This window comes from Herpailurus yagouaroundi, unplaced genomic scaffold (genome assembly GCF_014898765.1).
Source record: "Herpailurus yagouaroundi ecotype Mexico unplaced genomic scaffold, PumYag 253, whole genome shotgun sequence".
Classification (NCBI taxonomy): Eukaryota; Metazoa; Chordata; class Mammalia; order Carnivora; family Felidae; genus Herpailurus; species Herpailurus yagouaroundi.
In genome coordinates this window covers 7238330-7261490 of record NW_024412470.1, presented here as the reverse complement: position 1 = coordinate 7261490, position 23161 = coordinate 7238330, and the positions used below count along the sequence as shown (strand labels likewise).

The 23161-nt window shown below is 50.9% G+C and overlaps 1 protein-coding gene across 6 annotated transcripts in view; it reads right to left on the bottom strand.

Annotated features, from left to right (window-relative positions):
- The window catches only part of RXRG (retinoid X receptor gamma), a 52621-nt gene that overhangs the window by 12165 nt on the left and 17295 nt on the right, over window positions 1-23161 (bottom strand). For 2 of the 6 annotated variants that reach the window (XM_040460882.1, XM_040460883.1), the window contains exons 2-4: window positions 14142-14389; window positions 4532-4676; window positions 2835-3014 (exon numbers count right to left, since the gene is read on the bottom strand). In XM_040460882.1, the coding sequence (XP_040316816.1) occupies window positions 2835-3014; window positions 4532-4676; window positions 14142-14389 (573 nt within the window). Of the gene's footprint in view, window positions 1-2834; window positions 3015-4531; window positions 4677-7392; window positions 7565-10648; window positions 10886-14141; window positions 14390-17032; window positions 17067-23161 lie in introns of those variants that run through there. The other 4 variants (XM_040460881.1, XM_040460884.1, XM_040460886.1 and 1 more) reach the window with 4 other exon arrangements.

Genomic DNA, 23161 nt, shown 5'->3' with positions numbered 1-23161 from the left:
ATTCACTCCTTTGTCTTCTCTTCATCAGGGTAAATAGTACCAATTCCTTTAGAAATTTCTCTAGGAGCCTCTTTCCCTTCCTACATTTCACTACTCAGCTCTTCATTACTCATTTCTCCACATTCTTCTCAAAAATGCAGAAGCCAAAACTAGACACCTGTCCGTGAAAGAATCAGAACAGTGCCAAGTTTACAGGAAGGACTGCCCAGGCCCTTAGAATTCACAAGTCCCTGTCTGCCTTACTTTAATGAAAGAGCCACACTTCCCGCCATGTGACCTGTGCACCAACCACTCTGACTGTAATGGAGCTGAGGGCTGCTGAGGCTGAGTTTTGAGAGACAGATGGTGAAGCAATAGAAATGGCCGCTTCTCTAATGAAGGCTTTCACCTGCCTTTAACTCAGTCTCATCTGCATCAGGAAACCATTATTTTTCCAAGTCAACCTGAAACTTATCTGTCCTGGGAGGCAAATGTGACCCTGGCAGCAAACAAGCTCTTGCTGATGCGAGACTTTCTTTGGGGTCATTAATCTTATGTTTGACCATCATGGTGGCAGAAGCTTAAGGAGTATCAATTCTATCTTGGTGAAGAGAAGACAGCCTCCACCAGCTGATTTTTTTCCTCATGTGTTCTGCTCTATAAGATCATTGATTCTTTGAAGGCAAGGATGACATGAGCATGAAGCAGGCACTCGGTTAATACTGGATGGATGGATGGATGGATGGATGGATGGATGAATGGAGGGATGGATGGATGGATGGATGGATGGATAGATGGATGGAGGGATGGATGGAGGGATGGATGGGTGGATGGAGGGATGGATGGGGGGAGGGAGGGAGGGAGGGAGGGATGGAGGGATGAGTCCTTTTAGAAGCTCCTGCATTACTAAAACTTTTGGTTCCAATATTCAGTTTAAACTACTCATCCACTCATTCAGCAATTATTTATGAAGTGCCTCCTTTGTGCTAATCACTGGTGCTATAGCAGTGATGGGGGGAACAGAAAAAAAAAATCTTGCCTTGGTGGAAACAGATAGTAGACTAAATAAGTAAGCATGTTAGACAGTGATACCACTGCAGGAAACAGACTAGGAAGTGTCCTGGGTGGCTGATGCAATTCTAGACAGTTGACAGTGGAGTAAAGGTCTGAAGGTGGAGAAGAAGGGAGCCATGCAGGTACCTGGGAAGAGGGCACTCTAAGCAGAGAGACTGTAAGTGCCACACTCCTTGAGAAGGAGCTTCCCTGGTGGCCCAGCAGAGACCAGCAAGGCTGGACCAGAGAGACATGGGGCAGTCAGATCATGCACAACCTTGAAGTCATAACCAAGGTTTTGCTTTTTTTTTTTTTTTTTTTTTTTTTTTCTGAGTAAGAAGGGAAGGCATTGGAGGGTTCTGGTGCAGAAAGGGCTTGACCTGACCCACTTGTTCAAAGCCTCACTGGTTGCTCTGAAGAGTGTAGGAAGACAAAGAGGGACACAGGGGGGAGTTCTTAGGAGTCCGGGGGGATTAATACAGAAGGTAACAATGGCTTGGGTTATGCTGGCTACGTTAAAGTCATGAGATGTGGTGACGTTCTGGACATATTCTGGGGGAGAGACAAGGTTTCTTCACCCACATGGAAGAGGAGTCCAACGGGTTTTCATCTGAGCAACTGAAAAACTGGCTATTTCCTAAAATGGAGAGGACTGTGCAACAAACAGGCTAAGAGGGCAGATTATCAGGAGCCCAGGTTTGGGTCTGCCCCCTTGAGATTGCTGTCAGACAACGGAGTGAGGGCCATCTTCGTACCAGAACCCCTCTGCACCCTGGGAGGAGGGGAGACTCGAGATGGGCTCTGATCTGGGAGTACAAAGACCCACTCTGGGCTCGTCACCTACCTCTGGGACCTTGGAAAACTCACCTCCTCGGTCCATACTGGTTTCCTCCGCTGTAGAATGATGAGGGCTATTAATTACTCTAAAGGGCCCCCTCCGTCTACCTCAGACATGCTAGGCCTGCCATTCCTTTCCTTCTTGGTAGCATTCTCTCCTAGAAGGGGCTCAAAGACCTTCTCTTTGTGGATCCTTTCAGTCAGCCTCCCCTCTCCTCAGAGAAAAGAAGTTCTTCAAGCATGAGGAGTCTCCCGGGACTGACTAAATGCCTTGTCCCTAGTTCCCAGACAGAGACAAGACTTCCTCACTCTGAATCTAGGAAGGCTCACTATGTACACTTGTACTTGCCTGAGTTCGTGCGTTAATTAACTGCCCAATTCGATTTAGTTGTGTTACTTAACAAAAAGCCTTTTCGATTTTCTAAATGAACAGAAAGCACTTTCAGATTTTTTTTTTTTTTTCATTCCATACAGCCCAGCTAAGCCACACTGTAAACTGGAAAGACATGGAAGTTACACATGCGGGTCTCTCTGAATGAGGAGGCCGAGTCTGATTGCCCGCAACACCACGGAATACACCAGTCTCAGAGGACCTGTGGCAGCCCCGGGTTATAAAAGCCCAGAGAGACGACTCAACCCAGCGGGCTTCCCCGGTGAGGATTAGAGGCGGGAGGCCAGCTCCTCCCAGAGAGGCACTGAGGCTCCGTTTGTGGGGCTGCGCTCCGGGACCCTGAAACCGACTCGAGGACCTGCTTCCCAGGGCTCGGAAGAGCCAGGGAGAGGGTCCGGCCGGGGGGACCGGGGGACCGTCCCCCGAGCTCCAGGGCAAGGATGCGTGAGTGGGGGAGGAAGAAGGCGACACTGCTCTCTGTGCTCTGGGGCGCTCGCTGCCCGGGCAGGGGGTGCCCGGCCGGGGTCCCGGAGAAATCGCAAAGCGGTCTCCCCCCGGGGAATGGGAGCCTCACCTTCTCTCTTCATGCCCATCACCAGGCACTTCTGGTAGCGGCAGTACTGACAGCGATTCCGCTGACGCTTGTCAATGAGGCAGTCCTTGTTATCCCGGCACGTGTACATGAGGTCCTTGCGTATGGTTCTCTTGAAGAAGCCTTTGCAGCCTTCACAGCTATACACACCATAGTGCTTTCCTGCTCCCAGGAAAAGGCAAGAGAAAAGAAAAGAAAATGAACGCTGCGGAGACCGTCCTTGTGCTTGTCTGGATCTTTCATTCAAAAGAGCCCCCGGGCTCTCCCCCCAGGGACACTGGCACATCACCTGGACCCGTGGAGGGGACCGCAAAGGGTAACCGGCAGAGAAGGCAGGCTTGATCCCAGGAAGGAGACTAAGCAGGATGAAGGTGCCCTTCCTCGTGTCTTCCCTCTGGAAGGCACTCTCTGGAATGGCTAATTCCGGAGAGCATTATTAGAAAGTCTTAAGAGACTCTTAAAAACTGAGAACAAACTGAGGGTTGATGGGGGGGGAGGGGGGGGGTGACGGGCATTGAGGAGGGCACCTTTTGGGATGAGCACTGGGTGTTGTATGGAAACCAATCTGACAATAAATTTCATATTAAAAAAAAAAGAAAAAAGAAAAAAAGGAAAAATCTTGACCCGAGGCTTTGTTTACATTTATTTTATTAAGGCAACTCCTGTGTTTAGTTAAGCTAAATGTTCTGTCTCCATTCAAGACGTTAGTATACATAATAAATAAAAATATTTATGCTTGTGATGTATTATCTAATGGGGGAAAAAACCTCAGCCTTCCTAATATTTCCCCATAATTGAGGCCCAAGGACATGGGAGCCCCACCGAAAAGCAGACGAGGAACCTGAGTTATGGATTTTCTAGATGCTACCGCTTGTTGGAGGAATAAATTAGTGTATGATCTCTATAGCATAATATGACATGCAGGCTTATGACATAAAGATCTTGGGGGGTGACTGGGTGGCTCAGGTGGTTACGTGCCTGACTCTTGATGTTGGCTCAGGTCATATTTCATGGTTCGTGAGTTCGAGCCCCAAGTCTGGCTCTGTGTTGATAGGGAGGAGACTGCTGAGGATTTTGTCTCTCATCTCTCTCTGCCCCTACCCCTCCTTTCTCTAAAAATAAATAAATAAACATTTAAAAACAATTTTAGAGGGGCGCCTGGGTGGCTCAGTCAGTTAAGTGTCCGACTTCAGCCGAGGTCAGGATCTCACGCCCCGCGTCGGGCTCTGTGCTGACAGCTCGGAGCCTGGAGCCTGCTTCGGATGCTGTGTCTCCCTCTCTCTCTCTGCCCCTCCCCTGCTCGTGCTCTGTGGTTCTCTCTCTCTCAACAATAAACATAAACATTACAAAAATAAAAAATAAAATAAAAACAATTAAAGAGACACCTACTGATCAGAACAGCTTCTCTCTTCCAGATACACATGCAACACAGTAACTCCACGGAGGGGCTTCCTGCAAAGCCAATCCTTAAAACGGAAACCATACTTTAAATTCATCTGGATTTCCGGCTACGAGCGCAGCAGCAGAAACTTACAGCCTGGGCCCCAAGCTGGACCATCCAAAAAGGCCCTTTTCCTTCCACTGGGTACAATATAGCCAGGTGGTTAGTGGACCAGGTGCCACCTCTGAGACCCTCACTGTGTGGGACACCCCAGAGTGACATCTGCTTCTACATGTACCTGAGGATCTGTCCCCGCAGATGGCACAGATGTGTTTAACCAGGGATCCGGGGCTGGTTGATGGGTAGTTCATGTTTCCAATCCCAGGAAGCCCTGGTAAGGGCTTGATGTCCTCTGAAATGCTGACACTGTTGACCACATTTAGCTGCGAGAGAAAACACACAATAAAACACAGAGCCAGGGCAGACCCAACGCCTGAGACCAAAAGTAACAGGGGTATCTTTGCAGGGAGAAAAAAAAAAAAACAAGTTCTATTTCAAGAAGAGGTTTCCAAGTACAGAGTATCCAAAACTGTCCGTGGGGGATATGAATTTAAGGGAGGGAGGGAGAAAAGGGGACATAGAGGAACCAAATCATTCCTAGACACCAAAACCTAAATCGAAAATCACAACACATCATCGGAGTGCTCTGCCTTCACTCATTTCACTCGTCTGTTTCATCAGAGCTAGAAATCCACCCGGGACACGCTTCAGACACACTTAGGACAAGCCAGCTGTGTGTTTTTAGATTCTGTAAAACTACTGTGTGTCTATTCAGCAGTGCTCCAAGAGGAGCTACGGCTCTTAGGCAAAAGATTTAGACTCCAAGAAAACCAAGCAAAAAATGCAAATCCATTCAGTCAGTCTATAGACACTCACTGAGTACTCGCCATGGAGACACTGTGTGAGGCGCTGGGGTACAAAGGGAAGGTCTAAAAACGCACACTTTTAAAAAAATGAAAAATTTTTAAAAAATAAAAATGCACATTCTTAAAGAGTTCACAGTAAAATGGAAGAGAAGATACGTGTAGTCGTCACCTTAACGAACCCACAGAGGATGCCAAACCACATGCCCAAATTATTCCAGTAGCACCCAAAAAGTTGGGCAGAAAGCCCCAGCTCGTGGTTTTGAACTTGAATGTAAGAAACAGACCATCTTCCTGTGAAACTGGAAAATCCGTACAGCCAGAGACTGGGTGCTTTGTCTTCCCTGTGTCTGATGTGGTCCCAGCACCCGGGGTGGGGAGTTGGTGTGTTTGGATGGCTGAAGAAATGAATTTTATGTGCCTCCTATCCCTCATCTTTTACCACACGTTCACATTAGCTCCTCACCACCACCACCACCTCCAAGTCTCCCAGTGTCTGGGGAGATCACCGAGAAGCCGCTAAGTGTTCCATATTCATCAAAGAAATCTTAAGTGATCATGACTAGGTCATCCGATTAGCAGAAATTCTGAGTGCCCATGTGCACAGCTCAACATTCTAAGCACTGTGAAAGGAGATATAAAACCTAGAAGATCTCGGGGCATCTGGGTGGCTCAGTCGGTGAAGCGTCCGAGTTCAGCTCAGGTCATGATCTCACGGTTCGTGGGTTCAAGCCCCACGTCGGACTCTGTGCTGACAGCTCAGAGCCTGCAGCCTGCTTTGGTTTCTGTGTGTGTGTCTCTCTCTCTGCCCCTCCTCCGTTCATGCTCTGTTTCTCACTCTCAAATATACATAAACATTAAAAAAAAATTTTTTAACCTAGAAGATCTCTCCTTCCTCAAAACTGCACACTTGCACTGAAGAGTCACAACATGTGCCAAAAGGAAAAAACGCTTAGTTAAGTAAACACAAACAAAGGTGGTTAGGGAGTATGTTTAAATGTCCAGCAGAGGCACCTGGTAAGGATCTGGAAGTTTCAGAGAGGTTCCACAGACTACAGACTTCTGTATGGTCCGTGTGAATTTCGAATCGTACTGCCTCACCAAAGTGACTGTAATTCCTAATCTAAACCAAAGGTAGGATTTGTTTCTCTATTCAAGGCCTTTGGGACAAAAGGAGTGATCAATAAAACATAAAACACAACAAAGCCTGAGTTAGGTTCCTTTTAAATTTACCAGCTTTTCAATTCACTAAGCAAATATTTATTGAGCACGGGAGATGGGCAGAGGCTTGGGTCAAGTGCTCTATGGGATGCAGAAAACACAAGACAGCCTTCAGCTCCTTGCTTCAAAGTCAAAGTCACCGGGAATTTTTAAAAATTAATTTGTGTGAAGGGTGAAAACACACATGGGATGGGAGGATTCTCTCTCTCTTCCTCTCCCCTCCCCCCTCTCTTTATAAGGCTAAGACAGGACATCTAGAACTTGTAGCCAGTATTTGGCTTTGTTTTGGTCTCATACTGTGGTTCTCAACCCTGGATGTACACCTGGGAGCTTAGAACAAAAACTGATGTCAGGGATCCACACCTAGAAATTTTGAGTCAATGGGTCAGATGGCCATTGGTACTGACCTTTCTTCAGGTTTCCTGGGTAATGCTATGTGCATCAGAGCTCGGAATCACCGGTATGGTGGGAAAAACATGGCTTGGGAGTCCCAGGGAACTGGGACCAACTCCCGGGCTACCCTTATTGGCTGCGTGACTTCAAAGAAGTTACTAATCTTGTTCGACCCTCGGTTTCTTTATCTGGAAAATGAGCCTAGTAAGACCTAGTTTACATAGTCACTGGGAGGATTCAATGAGATAATGATGTAAAATCCCCATCACAGTGCCTGGCACACATTAGGGGTCCCATAAATTGTGGCCTTTATCATTCCCATAAAATCTGGTTGATCAAGACAAGAATTCTAGTGTTTATTATAAGCCAACAGTCTATTAGGTGCTGGGAATCCTGTAGTAAATGAGGCCACATTCACCAATGGGGTTAAATGATTCCATTTCTTGGTGAGCAGGGGGTGGTCAGAAAATTATTTAACGTTGTCATAATACATTATCATCACTTCAGATAAGGGACATATTTAGATGTGTCTATTTTTCAGAAATCAGGTGAGGGGGGTTTCCGTCGATGTAAATTCTAGACAACAACTTTCCTTGAGTGCCTCAGTGACACAGATACTAACCACTTAGATCCACCCATGAAATGGAAGCATTTCAGGTCAGACGACCCCAGAGAGAGAACCCGCTAGCTGACTGAGGAGGCTCTGTCCCCAAATCCTCAGACGGAGGAGAACGGGCATGGGAATGAGGAGGAGGCCGCCATCCCCTGAGGCTCAAGAGACGCTCACTCGCCTCCTCCTTCCACAGTCAGGACCGGTGGAACCAGCCTCACTGTCTCCAGCCCAAAGCGGTCACACAACAAGTAGATACCTTTACTGCTGCTGTTAGCCCCGCCCACCATGAGCCCCGCCCACCGCTAGCCCCACCCACCATAGAAAGCTCCCCACGCTGCTCGCTGCTCTCCTAATCCTTGCAGCAGCCCTATGAGGTCGTTCTGTTTTCCAGATGAGGGAAGTAGGCCTTAGAGCGGTTTATTCATGTGTTTGTTCAGAAATACCGTGGGGATACCGAAAGGAGGAGGATGTAGTACCGCCTCAAGGCCATTTGACAAGATTAAAAGTCAGTTGGGATGGTTTAGGAAGGAAAGACCCCAAACAACGGAGATTTGGGAACGCTTCCTGAAGGTGGTGGCATTGGAGCTAGGCCTTGGCCGCCTTTAAAAGTGGGTCAGGTTTGGACGGGCCCCTCACGGGCTAAAGGCTCTGAGAGCACGGGAAGCCCAGGGGTTCCTGTGGGCTGCAGGGGTGGGAGGCAAGGCCGAGGGCTGGGCTGTGACAGAGGCCTGAGGCCTGACCGCCCGGCTAAGGAGAGTGGATCTAATCTTGAGAAGCAATTAAGAGCAGCCACGGGAGGTTCTGGGCTGAGGAATCCCGCTCTCAAAACTCCGCCTCGGGGAGATAAATGGGGGGGGGGGGGGGAAGCTCGAGGAAAGCCTGGAGGAGAGAGACACAGGGGGTGTCAAAGCCTCCCGGGGAGACGCGGAGCCTCCCCAGGCTCACAGGCCAGAGCTCCAGCGCTGGGCTCCCAGACCAGTCCTTTACCACAAGGTCTGTCTTGCTGCGGCAGGAGACTCTGAGTCTCTGAGCCTCCTGGCCCACCTCCTTGGTGGGGAGCCCTCTGTCTCCCAGCTGGGAGCCGGCCACCCCCCCCCCCCCCCTTTCTCTTCCTGGGTCATGGGGGCGGGGGGGGGTGGGCAGGTGGCAGAAGGGAGGGGTTGGGACAGAAAGGCTGATACCCAGTGGCCTCTTCGCTGGCTCGGGGTCGGTGTGGGCTCCGAGCGAGGGCAGACGGGCTAGAAGGCACCCGCCACAGCGCAAACCCATTAGCTGCCTGGCCCCCCCGAGTCCCCCGCCTGGCTGTCTGCTTCCATTAGAAGCAGCCCCGCGGAAGTGAGCACTTTTCAGAGCGGGGGTTCACCAGGCAGCTGGCTGCTCCCCGAGAACAGGGTGGAAACACACTTGACCAGCCTGGCTTCCATTTGCAGACTCGGCCAGGGACCAAATGCTTCCTGGATGCCCCGGAGCCATCACGGAACATCGGCTCCCACATTTCTGAGCTGCTTTGGGCCAAAATTATCCCACTAAACACAGAGACGTGGCCGGCCTGCCAGGCCACAGGCAGGCACTCTTTTTCCAGGGAGCGGACTGTGTACGGGGCGCTGCTTTAATCTAGAAGAGGGCCTTGTCATGAGGAGTAAGGAGCCTGCGCCTTCTACAGGGGGGAGAGGAGCCCTGGGTTTGGTGGGGACCAGCCCCCTCCTCACTGCGTGATCTTGACCAGGTCACTGCGTCAGAGACCCCTTTGCCTCATCTACAGATTAGATCGGTGGGTTTTCCAACTCAGAGTGTGCATGGCAGGGCAGCGGGGAAGGTGAACAAGAAGGCTTCAGATCTCCTGCTCCTAGTTCACCCACACCTGTTTGTAACATGCACATTAGGGGGCACCTGGGGGGCTCAGTCGGTTCAGTAGCGATCGGCTCAGGTCCTGATCTCACAGTTTGTGAGTTTGAGCCCCGCATCAGGCTTTGCACTGACAGTGCGGAGCCTGCTTGGGATTCTCTCTCTCTTTCTCTCTCCTCTCTCTGCCCCTCCCCCATTCATGCTTTCTCTCTCTCAAAATAAATAAATAAACTTTAAAAAAAATTTTTTTAAAAAGAAAGAAAACATACACATTAACCTTCCAAACATGCTTTCTCTTGGAGACAAGACTTCATGGCTTAATTTTTTTTAATCATTAAAAAAGACGGCCTTTAAGGTCTGTTTCAACTCCAACATTCATAATTTTTATTATTTGAGTATTCTCTATAAAAATCTGAAAGGAAAGTACTACTTGAGCAGGAATTATCAGGGACAGAACCCAGGTCCAGCAGCAGGGTTCAGGAGGGGAGAAAGAGGTAGGGGCCTTCCAAGAACTTTCAGGGCTTGTTTCCAAGTGCAGGCAACAGATTCTCTCTCTCTCTCTCTCTCTCTCTCTCTCTCTCTCTCTCTCTCTCTCACACACACACACACACACACACACACACACACACACACAGAGTCAGGAAAATGTGGCCTTGATCATTTTGTCTGAAAGCTGCATAAGTATCTTCCCAACCACATATTTGGTGTTTCTGGAAATTGCTCCCTCAACTTAAATACTCCCCAGAGCAGAGACTGACTCTTTTTCTTTTTCTTTTTCTTTTTTTTAAGTTTTATTTATTTAAGTAATCTTTACACTCCACGTGGGGCTCAAACTCACAACCCAGAGATCAAGAGTCACACGCTCTGCTGACTGAGCCAGCCAGGCGCCCCACAGCAGAGACGGATCCTTATAATTTTTTTTTTTTTTTTTTTTTACTTCCAGGGCCTGGTTCAATGAATGCTTATTGAAATTAACTTTTCTAGAACCTCTCAGCAAGAGAATACCCTGGGATCAAAGATCCCATAGGGGTAGAATGTAAATCACTGAGGTGCCTATCACCTAGGTATAATAATAATAATAATAATAATAATAATAATAATGATGCCACCTTACTGCCACCAGAGAGCACTTAAGAAGTGACTTTATAAATCATAGCTCCTTTAATGTTCATAAAGCATGTTACCCTGAAAGAGAAAAGGAAACTGAGGACAGACATAAGCTTAAGTGGTTTGCGAAAGGTTACACGGTCCCCGTGTCCGGAGTATCTGTTCAGTTCTCTTTACTCCTCACGAATGAAAGTCCCACAAGAGCAGAAAGACTTAGTCAAGCACCGGAACGACAGGGCAGGGAACAGGAGACAGGGCCCTGCTGCTCTCACACCAGAGCACCCCCTCCCCTCCCCCCGCAAACTGCACTTACCCTAGACCCAGGTCACAGGAGGAGCACGCTTCCCGTGCGGGTCCCGCTCAGACCCATCCTGGGCGAGGAAGGCAGGATGCATAGACAGTCTATCCAGGTGGTTCAGAGTCCAACTCACCGCAGCTAACACCGAGGGTCCTAGATGTCCTGTGTCATCTGGTTAATTAGGCGAAACGTGTCTGGAGCCCGAGGCCACGACGCCGTTCAGTGTCCCGGGGCCGCTGAGCTCCCCCAGAGCTTGGCAAGCTTAATATAGCTCCCGGAGTGAAACTTGGCCTCGGCCTCTGCACACAGCCCAGTTGGCCAGGACCGAAGCTTTCAGCTGACCTTTCAACCCCAATCCCTCTGTACAGACATACGGTCCAGGAATAGCGAGCGTCCCTGCCACTCACACGGCTGTGAAGCCGAACGTGTCGGCTAGGTTTGGCTCAATCAGACCGGAGCCTGGTTGCTAAAAGCAGCCTTGAAGGATGGGGCCTTGCCCACTCCCCACCCACAGGCCCTGTCACTGTCTGTCACCTCACCCTGCCTCACTTCTTCGCAGATAGAACGATTGCTATGTGAAACCACCTCGCTCGCTTGTTTCGTCTCCGTCTCACCTGCTGCGGTCTAACTGCCGTGAACGTGAAGACATTAGCCACCTTGCTCCGCGCTTTTCCCCAGAACCTACGAGAGCATCAAGTACCGCCAGACGCAAAGTCGGTCCCCGTGAGTAGTTACGTGAAGGACCATGAACGCCCCAGCAAGATTTTCCTTGCAGCCCGGAGCCTCAACGTGTCCTTCTGTCTCTTGCCTACTGGCTATGACCTGCCTTCCTGGGGTCCATTCACAAGGAAGAGCGTGAATAAACCAACCTCATCAGGGTCTCACGTTCTGAAGGCTACGTGTCACCAGCGCTGCTGGCATAAATACCTGCCCTTCCCCCGGCCGTCTGGACCCCGCTCCTCTCGTGGAACACACACCTGGGAAGGTCCGGAGTCCTTGGCTTCTACTCCTTCAGTTCTGCTCTTAGCCTACCATAGCCCACAAGACACTGCCTTGCAATTTGCCCACATGACGTGCCACGTCCGCAAGAGACACCTTAGGAGCACTGATTAGTCATCTTTCATTTTTTTCAAGTTTGATTTATTTATTTTGAGACAGAGAGTGAGTGAGTGAGCAGAGGAGGGGCAACCCCCATGTGGGGCTCGCACTCAAGAATCGCGAGACGGTTGGGGCGCCTGGGTGGCTCAGTCGGTGAAGCGTCCGACCTCGGCTCGGGTCATGCTCTCGTGGTTCGTGAGTTTGAGCCCCACGTCAAGCTCTGTGCTGACAGCTCAGAGCCTGGAGCCTGCTGCGGATTCTGTGTCTCCCTCTATCTCTGACCCTCCCCTGCTCATGCTCTGTCGCTCTCTGTCTCAAAAATAAATAAAACGTTTTTAAAAATTTTAAAAGAAAAAAAAAAAAAAGAACCACGAGATGGTGACCTGAGCTGAAATCAAGAGTCGGACACTTAACCAACTGGGCCACCCAGGTGCCCGGATTACTCATCTTTTAATCCTTGGTGGCCAATGGAAGATCTTGGGGTCACGGATTGAGTCAGCACAGACCACAGCAGCAGGTGAATGCAGCGTCATGAACACATAGCGGGGGTCAGGACACCTGGGCTTGAACCCATGCTCTGCTGCTGACTGGCTGGGAGATGCTGGATGTGTCACTTGAGCTCACTGAGTCCTGTTACTTCATTTGTGGGATGAGGGCTTAGACAGAATTCGTGGTTCTCAGCTGGGCTTTTACCAGCTCCACAAGGGCCAAGATCTGGGATAGGGGAGAAATGTACACTCTGAAGAAGATCCTATAGGTGAAACCATCAGATGACAAGTCGGGGTGAAAAGGGCCAGCCAGATGTGACCCACAGGAGTACTTTGCTTGGCCTGTGCAAGCTTCATGTCTGAATTGCAATGGCTTCAAGGGAAGGGGGCAGCTCCCTGCAGACCCCACCAGCCCCGCTGATCTATGTGCACCTGGCCCTTGCTCCCGCACTCGAAGACCCCCAAGGTATTCCACAGATTCTCAAATCCCTGAATCGAGAGCCTTCTGGAGCCATTACTGGCTCTAGAGTTCTGTGACTCCACACAGCTTTGCTTTCAGACCCTGAGCACACGAAGCCTCTTGAAAGGGATGGTCTGGGGATAGTCTCTGAAGTTCTCCCTGCGATAGAAAGACTGACACAACGGGAGTCCTGCCTCTTCTCCCAAACTATTTATCCCAAGGAAGCTTCAGGACCTACTAATTCTGCCTCTAGATGTGCTGGCGTTTGGGTCAAGATGGCACCAGCCCCAAACTGAGATACCCATAAGTGGAGCACATGGTGGATGGGATTATTGCTCCTAATTCTTCACATCCTTTGCACTGTGTACCTCCTGCTAAAATAGTCACAGCCTATTTCCCTGCCCCACAATGTTGGAGTCAGCCATGTAGTTTTCTCAGGCCGAGGGGATACCAGAGGGCATGATGCGAGCAGACACTCCACCTTACCTTTCTGGTTTGGTTTTGGCTTTGTGCTCCCGTGAGACACCACGAGAAAAGCATGCCCCAAGTAGCTCCTTCAGCCTGGGACATGAGGAGCAGACTTGTACCCAGCCTGCAGCCTAGCCCAGCTCGCCTACCACCTGAAACAGAGCCATCCCAGCCAACATAAATTTGTGAGTGAGGAACACACACACACACACACACACACACACACACACACACACACACAAAATGTGTGTGTTTGTGCACCATGATAACTTGAGGACTGTTTGTTACACAGCATCACTGCAGCAACAGCTGACCACTACAAGAAGGGAAGGTTGCCGACCTCACTGCGACACTACTAGAAGGAAGGAGAGGCGACTGGCCATGCTACAGCAGCGTCTACTATGCACACACCCCCTCTCCTCTGTTGTAGCAGAAGCACTAGGAATTGGGTGAGGCTTCCTTCCTTCCTGAGTTTCCAGTCTTTTCCTCTATCTCAGAGACAACAGGTACATAACACAGTCTGCCATGTTCTGGATTGATCCGTGTGTCATCCCCACCTATTCGTCTCTCAACTATAAGCTCCTAGAGAGCAAAGACCATGTCCTGAGCGTTTCACGTCCACCACGGCATGTAAGAGAGCACCAGGCACTTCAGTGACTTGATAAGTACTCATTAGATTGAGAAGAACAGATGCGGTCCATCCCAAGGATAACAAACAGCCCTCAGAAATGGTGAGATCAGTGCCAGGGTTGAACCATTAAGCCACAGGGGTGACCTCTGAGCCACCGTCTCCTCCATCACGAGGCGTCATCAGTTCTCGGGGGCTCCCCCGCCTGAGGACACCCTTAAAGAAGGTCCGGCAGGAGACACGTCTGCAGAGACGACCCAGAAAGTACACAGGAGGCACCCACCGAGTGCTGGCCCGGCTCCAGGAGCGGCACGGGTGACACCATACAGGGTGGCTGGAAAGTCCCACGGGAGGACGGGCACCTACCTGAGAGCTGGGCGGGGCAACCAGATTGATTCCCGCAGGCGCAGCCAGTGCTCCTGAGGGTGGGCCCATGGCAGAGGCGATGACTCTATATGGAGAGCCCAGGGCATTGAGGGGCGTCCCCACTGCGCTCAGAGTCCGTGGGGCACTCACGGGGGTGTCCGTGTAGTTGGGGTGGCTGTCCATTGGCTTCCCTGTGGACAAGGCTGTCAATGGGCTCATAGACGTGGAGCTGGAGTGGCCGGGGGAGCCTGGAAAGAGAAGAGCAAAGGTGATGGGAGACTGGGGAGCACAGAGGTGGCCCCTGTGAGGACAGAGACCACCCCCAGCTTGTTTCCCATGCCCTTCCCTGCCTTCCAGCCCCACTGCATATCTGTGAACCCCAGGCGCTCACACCCCCACTGAGCGCGTAGAATAAAGGCAAATGAAGAAGAGAGAGGGAGAGGGCCTTCTCTAGGACAGAACACCCATCCACGTTTTACTTCTCTGCTGCCCGCCTGGAATCTACCTCGGCCCGTGTCACATCAACAGCCGGAGACACAAAGGGCGCAGCGCACGAGCCCCCAGGCCTCGGCCAGCCAGCCAGGGAAGGTGAGTCAACTCCAAACCCCCCACGTGGAGGGAAGGTGAGCAGGTGCCCAGGCCGTTTCCGAAGTCTTGGCATCACACGCCTGGTGCTCTGAGAGTCGGCGCAGGGCTGAGCCTGCCGGTCAGGAGACATCACTCACTCACGTGCGGTGAACGTTGACTGAGGTCCAGGTACTATGCCAGGTGCTGGGGTTTCAGAGCCCGGGAGAACCCCGTCCCTGCCATCAGGGGTCACGTTCCGCCATGACAACGGGGCAGCAGACACTGTTGTCACGCCCTCAACTGCCCGTATCTTTCGCAGCTTTGTGCCTACAGAGTCCTTGCCCTGCCTGTCTCTACCGCACAGGGCTTTGTCAGCCCTCAGGGAAGAAGACGCAGGATGGCCGTGCGTGGCTTGATGGCCACAGGAGCCCAGGAAGGCAAGGGCGTACCGGCCTGCCCAGACCCTTTCTACCTCGAGGCCCAGGGAGCTGCAGTCTCAGGTGTCCACGGAACAGCCCCTGGGCATGTGGTTGTCTGGTACCATTTTTCCCAGGCTGAGCTGACTCTAGGCTCCCTTAGGGTCAGTCCCAGCTCAAGATGACAGACAAGGAGGGTGCCCCACTGTCATCCGAGGCGCCCAGCACGGAACACGCTCTCCCTAAGAGAGGAGCTCTACACCTCAGGATCTGAGCAGCAAAGAAGAGACTGGAAAAATGATAGGGCAGCCCACCCGTGTCATAGAGCTACTTCCTTGTGTGGTCTCTTGAGTACTTACTACGTGCAGGATGCTCTAAGTCTTGGGAGATATCAGGGACCACTAAGGGAAGTGTTAGGAGCAAGATACGTGGGGCGGGGGGGGGGGGGGACCTGCCCCCTTTGAATGCTGGGGGCAGCAAAGCACGTCAGAAGTGCACCTGGAGAACTATTCTTTTTTTATTATTGAGATATCATTGACACGCAACATTGTATTCGTTTCAGGGGCAAAACCGAATGATTCGGTATTTGTTTATACTGCAAAATGATCACCCTTAATAAGACTAGTTAACATCCGTCACCACACACAGTTGGAAATGGTTTTTCTTGTTTTTTTTTTTTAATGTTTTATTTGTTTTTGAGAGACAGAGATGAGCGCGAGCAGAGGGAGACGCAGAAGAGGAAACAGGCTCCGGGCTCCAGGCTCCGCGCCGAGCCCGACGCGGGGCTCGAACCCACGAACCGCGAGATCACGATCTGAGCTGAAGTCAGACACTCAACCGACTGAGCCGCCCTGAATGGTTTTTCTTTTTTTCTTGTGATGAGAACTTTTAGATCTACTCCCAGCAACTTTCAAATATACGGTACAGTACTATTAACTATAGTCGCCGTGCTGGACGTCACATCCCAAGAACTTACTTATTTTATGACTAGAAGTTTGTACCTTTTCACTCCCTTCACCCATTTCTCCCGCCCCTATCCCTACCTCTGGCAACCACCAATCTGATCTCTGGTGCTATGAGTTCAGTGTGTTTTCATTATTATTATTAGATTCCACATAAGTGAGATCATACAGGATCTGGCTTCCTCTGTCCGACTTACCTCACTTGGGCGTAGTCCCCCAAGGTCCGTCCGTGTTGTCACAGATGACAAGAGTTCACTCTTTCTGATGGCAGAATAATACTCCATCACATACACAACTTTCATGCGCTCATGGATGACACCTAGGTTACTTCCACCTCTTGGGGATTGTAAATAATGCTGCAGTGAACACGAGGGTCGATACACTTCCTTGAGCTCATGTTTTCTCTGTGCAAAGACTCTTAAACATAAATATTCCACTGGAAAAAATGTCAGCCTAGGGTTTCTCTTGAGCTTCTGCTAACACGCCTAAGGTCTCTCTGGAGGGAGAACAGCCAGTCCCACGTCCAAGGAAGCTCTGACCCTCCTGTCATCCTACCCGGGGAGTCTCCATCGGGGACAAATGTCTCATTAACAGATAAATCCCAATCACCCTGTTCTAAGTAGCACAGCTGATGGGGGCGGGGGGTGCCTGGGCAGCCCAGTCGGTTAAGCATCCAGCTTCCACTCAGGTCATGATCTCACCGTTCGTGAGTTCGAGCCCTGCGTCGGGCTCTGCGCTGACAGCTCGGAGCCTGGAGCCCACTTCGGATTCTGGGTCTCCCTCTCTCTCTGCCCCTCTTCTGCTCCCACTCTGTCTCTCTCTCTCTCTCTCCTCAAAAATAAATAAACATTAAAAAAAATTAAGTAGCATGGCTGAGGATGAATCACATTCCAGGGGTCCACGGAGGAGTGGCAAAGGGGTTCAAATGAACAGGTCGGACACTTACCACCTATCCTGAATAGCATTAGGCAAATTCCATGCATTAACTCACTTCCTCCTGACGATAAGCCTGTGGGGACCATTTCAGGGGCTCAGCCTCCCCCCGCCCCCAAGCTGCTCTCTGTTCCAGGATGATTTGCTCTCCTCTCCATTTCCATGACGTTCTTATTCCTCCTTCAAGGTCTAAGTCAAGTGTCCCCTCCTCCAGGAAGGCTTCGCTGGTGTTCCCGGACTCGTCTGATGCCCTTTTCTGTTTTCTAATAATAGCCTGTGTTTACTCCTATCCTAGCACTGATTCCACTGTGTCGCCATATTTGTTTATTGCCCTGGCTTTTCCACTCAACCGAGAGAAGGGGAGAAGTGTCCATTTTCGCGTCCCCACCCCTAGCATGGCACCTGGCGCTACCCGGGGGGATAAGTGACAGAGCCTAGATTCGAACTGTCGGTCTGAAACCCACGCTGCCTCTGGTCTGTGTTGGCAAGGACAGCAAAGATGACTGGGAGAGCCACCATATCGCAAAGTGCAAGATGACTCAATTACGAAGTGATCTCAAGCTGCAAGTTTATCTGAAGGAGAGGGAGAAAAGGGCAGCTTCCAAGAACTCAAGCCGGAAAGACCAAAAATCTTCCCAGATGGCCACTGATCGGAAAGAACAATTTTAGACTCTTCTGAGGCCCAGGAAGGCTGTGACATTCACAGAGGCCAACGTATATCTTGAGCCTGTTACTAAGATAACATGTGACAGGTGAGTTGGAAGCCAGCCTGTCTGGACGGGCCAGGAGCCCTGCTCTCCACTGGGACAGCGGCCGTCCGACCCCCTGGCCGTTCCCTTCCGGCTTCGGCTTCAGACCAAAGGACCCCGCAACTCTCCTTTTTACTCTGCTTGCGTGGGTCCCAGAGAGTCTGTGCCTTGTCACTTCTGCACCCCGACAGCAGGCCCAGAGCCGTGGGACAGACAGGAACACCACTTAGCTTCACACCCGCATCAACCCAAGAGCTCCCGAGGTGTGCCGCCTGTAACGCGGTGGTGAGGGACACCTTCGGGGGTATTTTAAGTGGGTGTGGGTGTCACAAAATATTAAGAGTTTAAGAATTACTTTTACTGTTTCCTTCTATTTATAGCAGGTGACTGGGCTTCTATTTTTGTACAAGATTGCCTTTCTAAAAATAGCTATTTAAGTTTTCAAAAAGAGAGTGAACTGACCTAGGACAAAGGATACTTGGTCCGAAGAAGATCACGGGAAGAGTGTGCAGAGGGAATGACGGGTAAGGGAAACACTGACCTGCACAAAAAATACAGAAAACGTGGACTTTGGGGAACTCACAAGTTGTTCCAGGAATAAAAGGAGATGAGCTGAGAGCGATTGAAATTAAAAGTATATTGCTTTTGGGGCGCCTGGGTGGCTCAGTCGGTTAAGCGGCCAACTTCGGCTCAGGTCATGATCTCGCAGTCCGTGAGTTCGAGCCCCGCGTCGGGCTCTATGCAGACAGCTCAGAGCCTGGAGCCTGTTTCAGATTCTGTGTCTCCCTCTCTCTGACCCTCCCCTGTTCATGCTCTGTCTCTCCCTGTCTCAAAAATAAATAAAATAAAAAGTTAAAAAAATTTTTTTAAAAAGTATATTGCTTTTATTGTTAATAATAATAATATTAGGACAATCAGAATATACCATGATACTCTGAATGGTGTGTGGCTGGGACGCCTGGGGGGCTCAGTCAGGTAAGCATCCAGCTTCGGCTCAGGTCACAATCTCATGGTTTGTGGGTTCAAGCCCCACGTCGGGCTCTGTGCCGACAGCTCAGAGCCCGGAGCCTGTTTCGGATTCTGTGTCTCCCTCCCTCTCTGCCCCTCCCCCACTCATGCTCTGTCTCTGTCTCTCAAAAATAAATAATCATTGAAAAAAATTAAAAAAAAAAAAAAAGAATGGTGCATGGCTGAGACAGAATGAAATAGAGTTAAAGCTTGGTTTGCAACGGCCTTAAATATGGCGTGTTTCTGCTGAGTCAGTGACCCAGAAGAGGTGGGCTATTTTAAAGCTACATTTAACAAAAAAGAAATTCGCCCAGCATCAGGCCCCAGGCTGCCAGCCTGACGGCACAGAGCCTGCTTGGGATTCTCTCTCTCTCTCTCTCTCTTTCAAAATAAAACAAATAAACTTAAACAAATTTTTTCAATAAAATTCACAAAGACAGATACATCTTACGCGATCCCATTTTGGCTCTTTGCCTCTCCCATGACCCAGTGGCTCTTAGACATGAATAGCTTTGTTTTTAGAAGAGGTGGAAAGAGGGGCGCCTGGGTGGCTCAGTCAGTTAAGCATCCGACTTCAGCTCAGGTCATGATCTCGCGGTTCACAGGTTTGAGCCCCGTGTCGGGTTCTGTGGTGACAGCTCCGAGCCTGGAGCCTGCTTGGGATTCTGTGTCTCCCTCTCTCTCTGCCCCTCACCTGTTGATGCTCTGTCTCTCCCTCTCAAAAATGAACATTCATTTTTTTTTTTTTTGAAAAAGAAAAAGAAGCAGAGAGAAAGCCTCTAATGACGAAGTGTTTCCCAATGGAAAATTAACCCGTTCTCACAGACAGACACCAGAGCATAGCTGTTGATGGCACTTTTACCGGCTTCCCTCCCTCTCTTTCCATTTTCTCATAGCCACAGGGGAGCCACAGCCAAAAGGTACTAGACGGTTTCCAGAAACCTGGTTTCTCATCCAGATCCAAAGTCACGGTTTCCTCTAGTGTCTCCCTCTTGCCCCTTCAGCCCCTTCAGCCCCGTCCGCCCGGGCCCCCGCCCCCCCCCCCCCCACACAGCCCTGCTTTGCTTCCTGACCCTACACCCTCCTAATCTTCTTTAGCCACAGCCAGATTGTGCCCGCTGCCCGATGCTGGGGAAATGCACAAACCCTCTACTCCGCAGAGTTGATTCTCTTTGCTCCGGCAATGACTTTTTAAAATAAAATCTCACTCATCTGACGGGAAAGGGCTAGTGCGTTTTCCCAGGAAATTCTGTTCTCTGTTGGCCAGACACTTAAGAAAAATCTTTCATATTTCTGGGCCTCATTCTGCCCAGGGGTCTCCAAGACCCCTCCCAGCCCTGCTCCACGCACACGGGCGGTAGGAGACGGCCCACGGGCATCTCAAAGACAAAGCGTGGGTCCCAGTGATCTGACATGGTCTGGGTCTGGACCACTTTCCCAGGGGCCCCTGCTTTGGCAACTGGACAGCGTTAGACCTTCAGTCTGAGATGCTGAGTGTCACCAGCAATCAAAGCTGTTCGGGGCACATACGCTGAAGTCGGTGTGTGCCTCGCGGCACGACGGCGTCCAGAATGCAGCCCGTGCACGATATAAGACTCCGAAGCCAAAAAGTCCTGGGCCGGATTGAAGGCTGCACCTCTGTCCGGTCCCATAAACTTGAGCAAGGAAGCTGACCTCTCTGGACCGCAGTTTTCTCACCCGAAACGGGGGCACACATGCCTACCTCATCGGACTGCGGACAGCACCTGGGAGTACGGCCCCTGGGGTAGCAGGTGCAATAATTCACCATCCAGTAGATGCCGTGAGGGAGGGCTGTGTCTGGCTCGAGGGCCATTATAGAAGATTATGTACGTGGAGGGCTTAGCCCAAGCCAGGCCAACAGTTAATGCTCTATTAAGGATGGTCCTTGCCATACGCTGGTGAGGACATACCAGTTGTTTACAATATCGAATTTTCTGGATTGGCTAGTAAATAGCCACTGCTCTGAGCCCAGAGCACCCCTGTCCCCCCGGCCACTCCACCCTTCGCCCAGCATCCCCCAGATCACCCCGTAATCGAGCCTGGCACAAACAGGTCCTCCACATGACCTCCAATCTGACTGTCTGCTGCCCTACTGGATGTTACACACTTTTCATTTCTATCCCTTGCTGCTAACGACGGCCATTGTGGTGCCCAGCACTGTGCCTGGAACACAGCAGACGCTCAAAACATACTAGACAACGGGATGGGATTGGCGTTGGGATAATTTTTTCTTAGTGAGTAGAACTATATAGAGTCCATCAATAGAAATTCCTTGCATAGGGGCGCCTGGATGGCTCAGTTGGCTAAGCGACTGACTCTTGATTTTGGCTCAGGTTATGCTCTCACGATTCCTGAGATCAAGCCCCGTGTAAGGTTCTGTGCTGACAGCACAGAGCCTGCTTGGGATTCCCTCTCTCCTTCTTCTCTAACTCTCCCCCCCCCCCCCCCAAAATAAATACATAAAATTAAAAAAAGAAATTACTTGCATAAGAAATCTATGTCCCTGGTGTTTACCAAACATAAAATCTCTGAGTAAGGAATTGCACGTGTGTGTTGGGGGGAACAGGGGAGCCTTTGAGAAAGAGAAGTCCCGGGGACCCAGAAGGGCAGAATTCTTAGCAAGGTGAGGAAGTTGCTTAGCAACTCATCCTCAGCCAATGAAAGGAAAATGTCAAGCATGCGTCTTTCTGATTGGCCAGACAAGGGAGCGAATGGCTTGGTGTTTCCACCCCTTTGCTGCCGGCCCACTAACAAGCCTCTGCCGGATGGAATGAAAAGTTGTAATGAATCACTGGCACTGGTTAATACACACCCACAGGGAAGGGGACGGAGGTGAAGATGTGCTATTTCTGAGAGTCAGGACTCTCCATTTGAAATCAAAGGAGCATGGCAGGGCCCAGGCCCGTGTAACTCCCTCCCACTGGGTCGCAAGGGACCACGCACACCCAAGCCCGGCACCTTGTCTCTAGCGGAGGGACACGGTGCACGAGCCCCAGGATCGCAGACCGGTCAGACAGCCGGGTCATTCTTCCCAGCCTAAGGGAAACTTACTCACACATCCCTTCCCCTCTTGCCTCATAACACACAGGCAGGCTGCTGAACGAGGTGGGCAGAGGCCTGCTACCGAGGCCACTTTAACGGACACTTTAATCACCACCTCCTTCGATGACTAACAGACAAACAACAACAACAGATCATATTCATTGAGCACGTGCCACAAGCCAGACATGATTCTCAACACGTTACTATATGGACGCATTGCGTACCTACAAGCCCTGTTAAGGTTGGGATGATTCTTCCTACCGGACAAAGGCAAAAGCTAGGAGACAGATTAAATACAACGCCCGAGGGAATGGGACTAGGAAGTTAGACAAGTGGCACCTGAACGGATGAACGGAGAAGGGAAAGCAGGGGATCCACAGCCCCACCACGTGTCCCCTGCTCCACAAGTCCCCCGACCAGCTGTACAGACAGCTCTCCCCGCCCTCCCCACCCCGACTTGAGGCCTCACTCTAGACTTTGACTTTGATCCTGGCACTTTTTTTTTTTTTTTTAATTAAAGATTTTATTTTTTTTAAGTAACCTCAACACCCAACGTGAGGCTCGAACTCACAACCCCGGGATCAAGAGTCACATGCTCCACCAATCGAGCCAGCCAGGAGCCCCCTGACACTGGCACATTCTAAGATACTCGCCATCCTGACTCTGGCCCCTCATGGCTCCAAGCTGGCCAGGGCTCCCTTCAGCAGGGCCCCAGCTCGGCCTGACCTTTTCTCCTCCCTTCTTCGGTAGAAGGGGTGCTCAATGCCACCGAGCTGGTACACATTTCTGACATTTGAGTCATGATCAGCGTGTTCAAAAGCACCTGCACGTAAACCTCAGCCCTTCACAGCCACCCTGACACTGGGCAGAAAGGTGTTTTACAGGCACAGAGCTCTACATTTTAGCAGGTGCCAACCCCAAGGTGGGAGACACTGAACTCCTAGGGCATGAAGAGCAGAAGCAGAAGGCACATCTTTCGAGGAGAAGCCTTCTCTGCTACCGAAGCATTTTCTGGGTTTCTCAACGGGGGAAAACAAGGGAACGTGATAGAAGTGGAGAGTGTGTGTGAGAAGGGGCTCAGCGCCCTGGCCGCAATGTGAGGACCCAAAGACCAGGGGCTGATCCCTCGCCTGCCCTCCACCCTCCCATCTTTCAGAGCCTCCTAGGACAGCTCCTCACGCTTCCTGCTGTCCCTGAAGGGGGGCTCCTGGCTGTTGGGGGGGGGGGGGAGGGGGAAAGGGGTTGCTTCCTCTGGTGCTTGGGGGAGGGGGAGGGCCCTGTGATATCCCTTCTTCCCTCTCCCTCCCCTCCGCTCCTTTCCC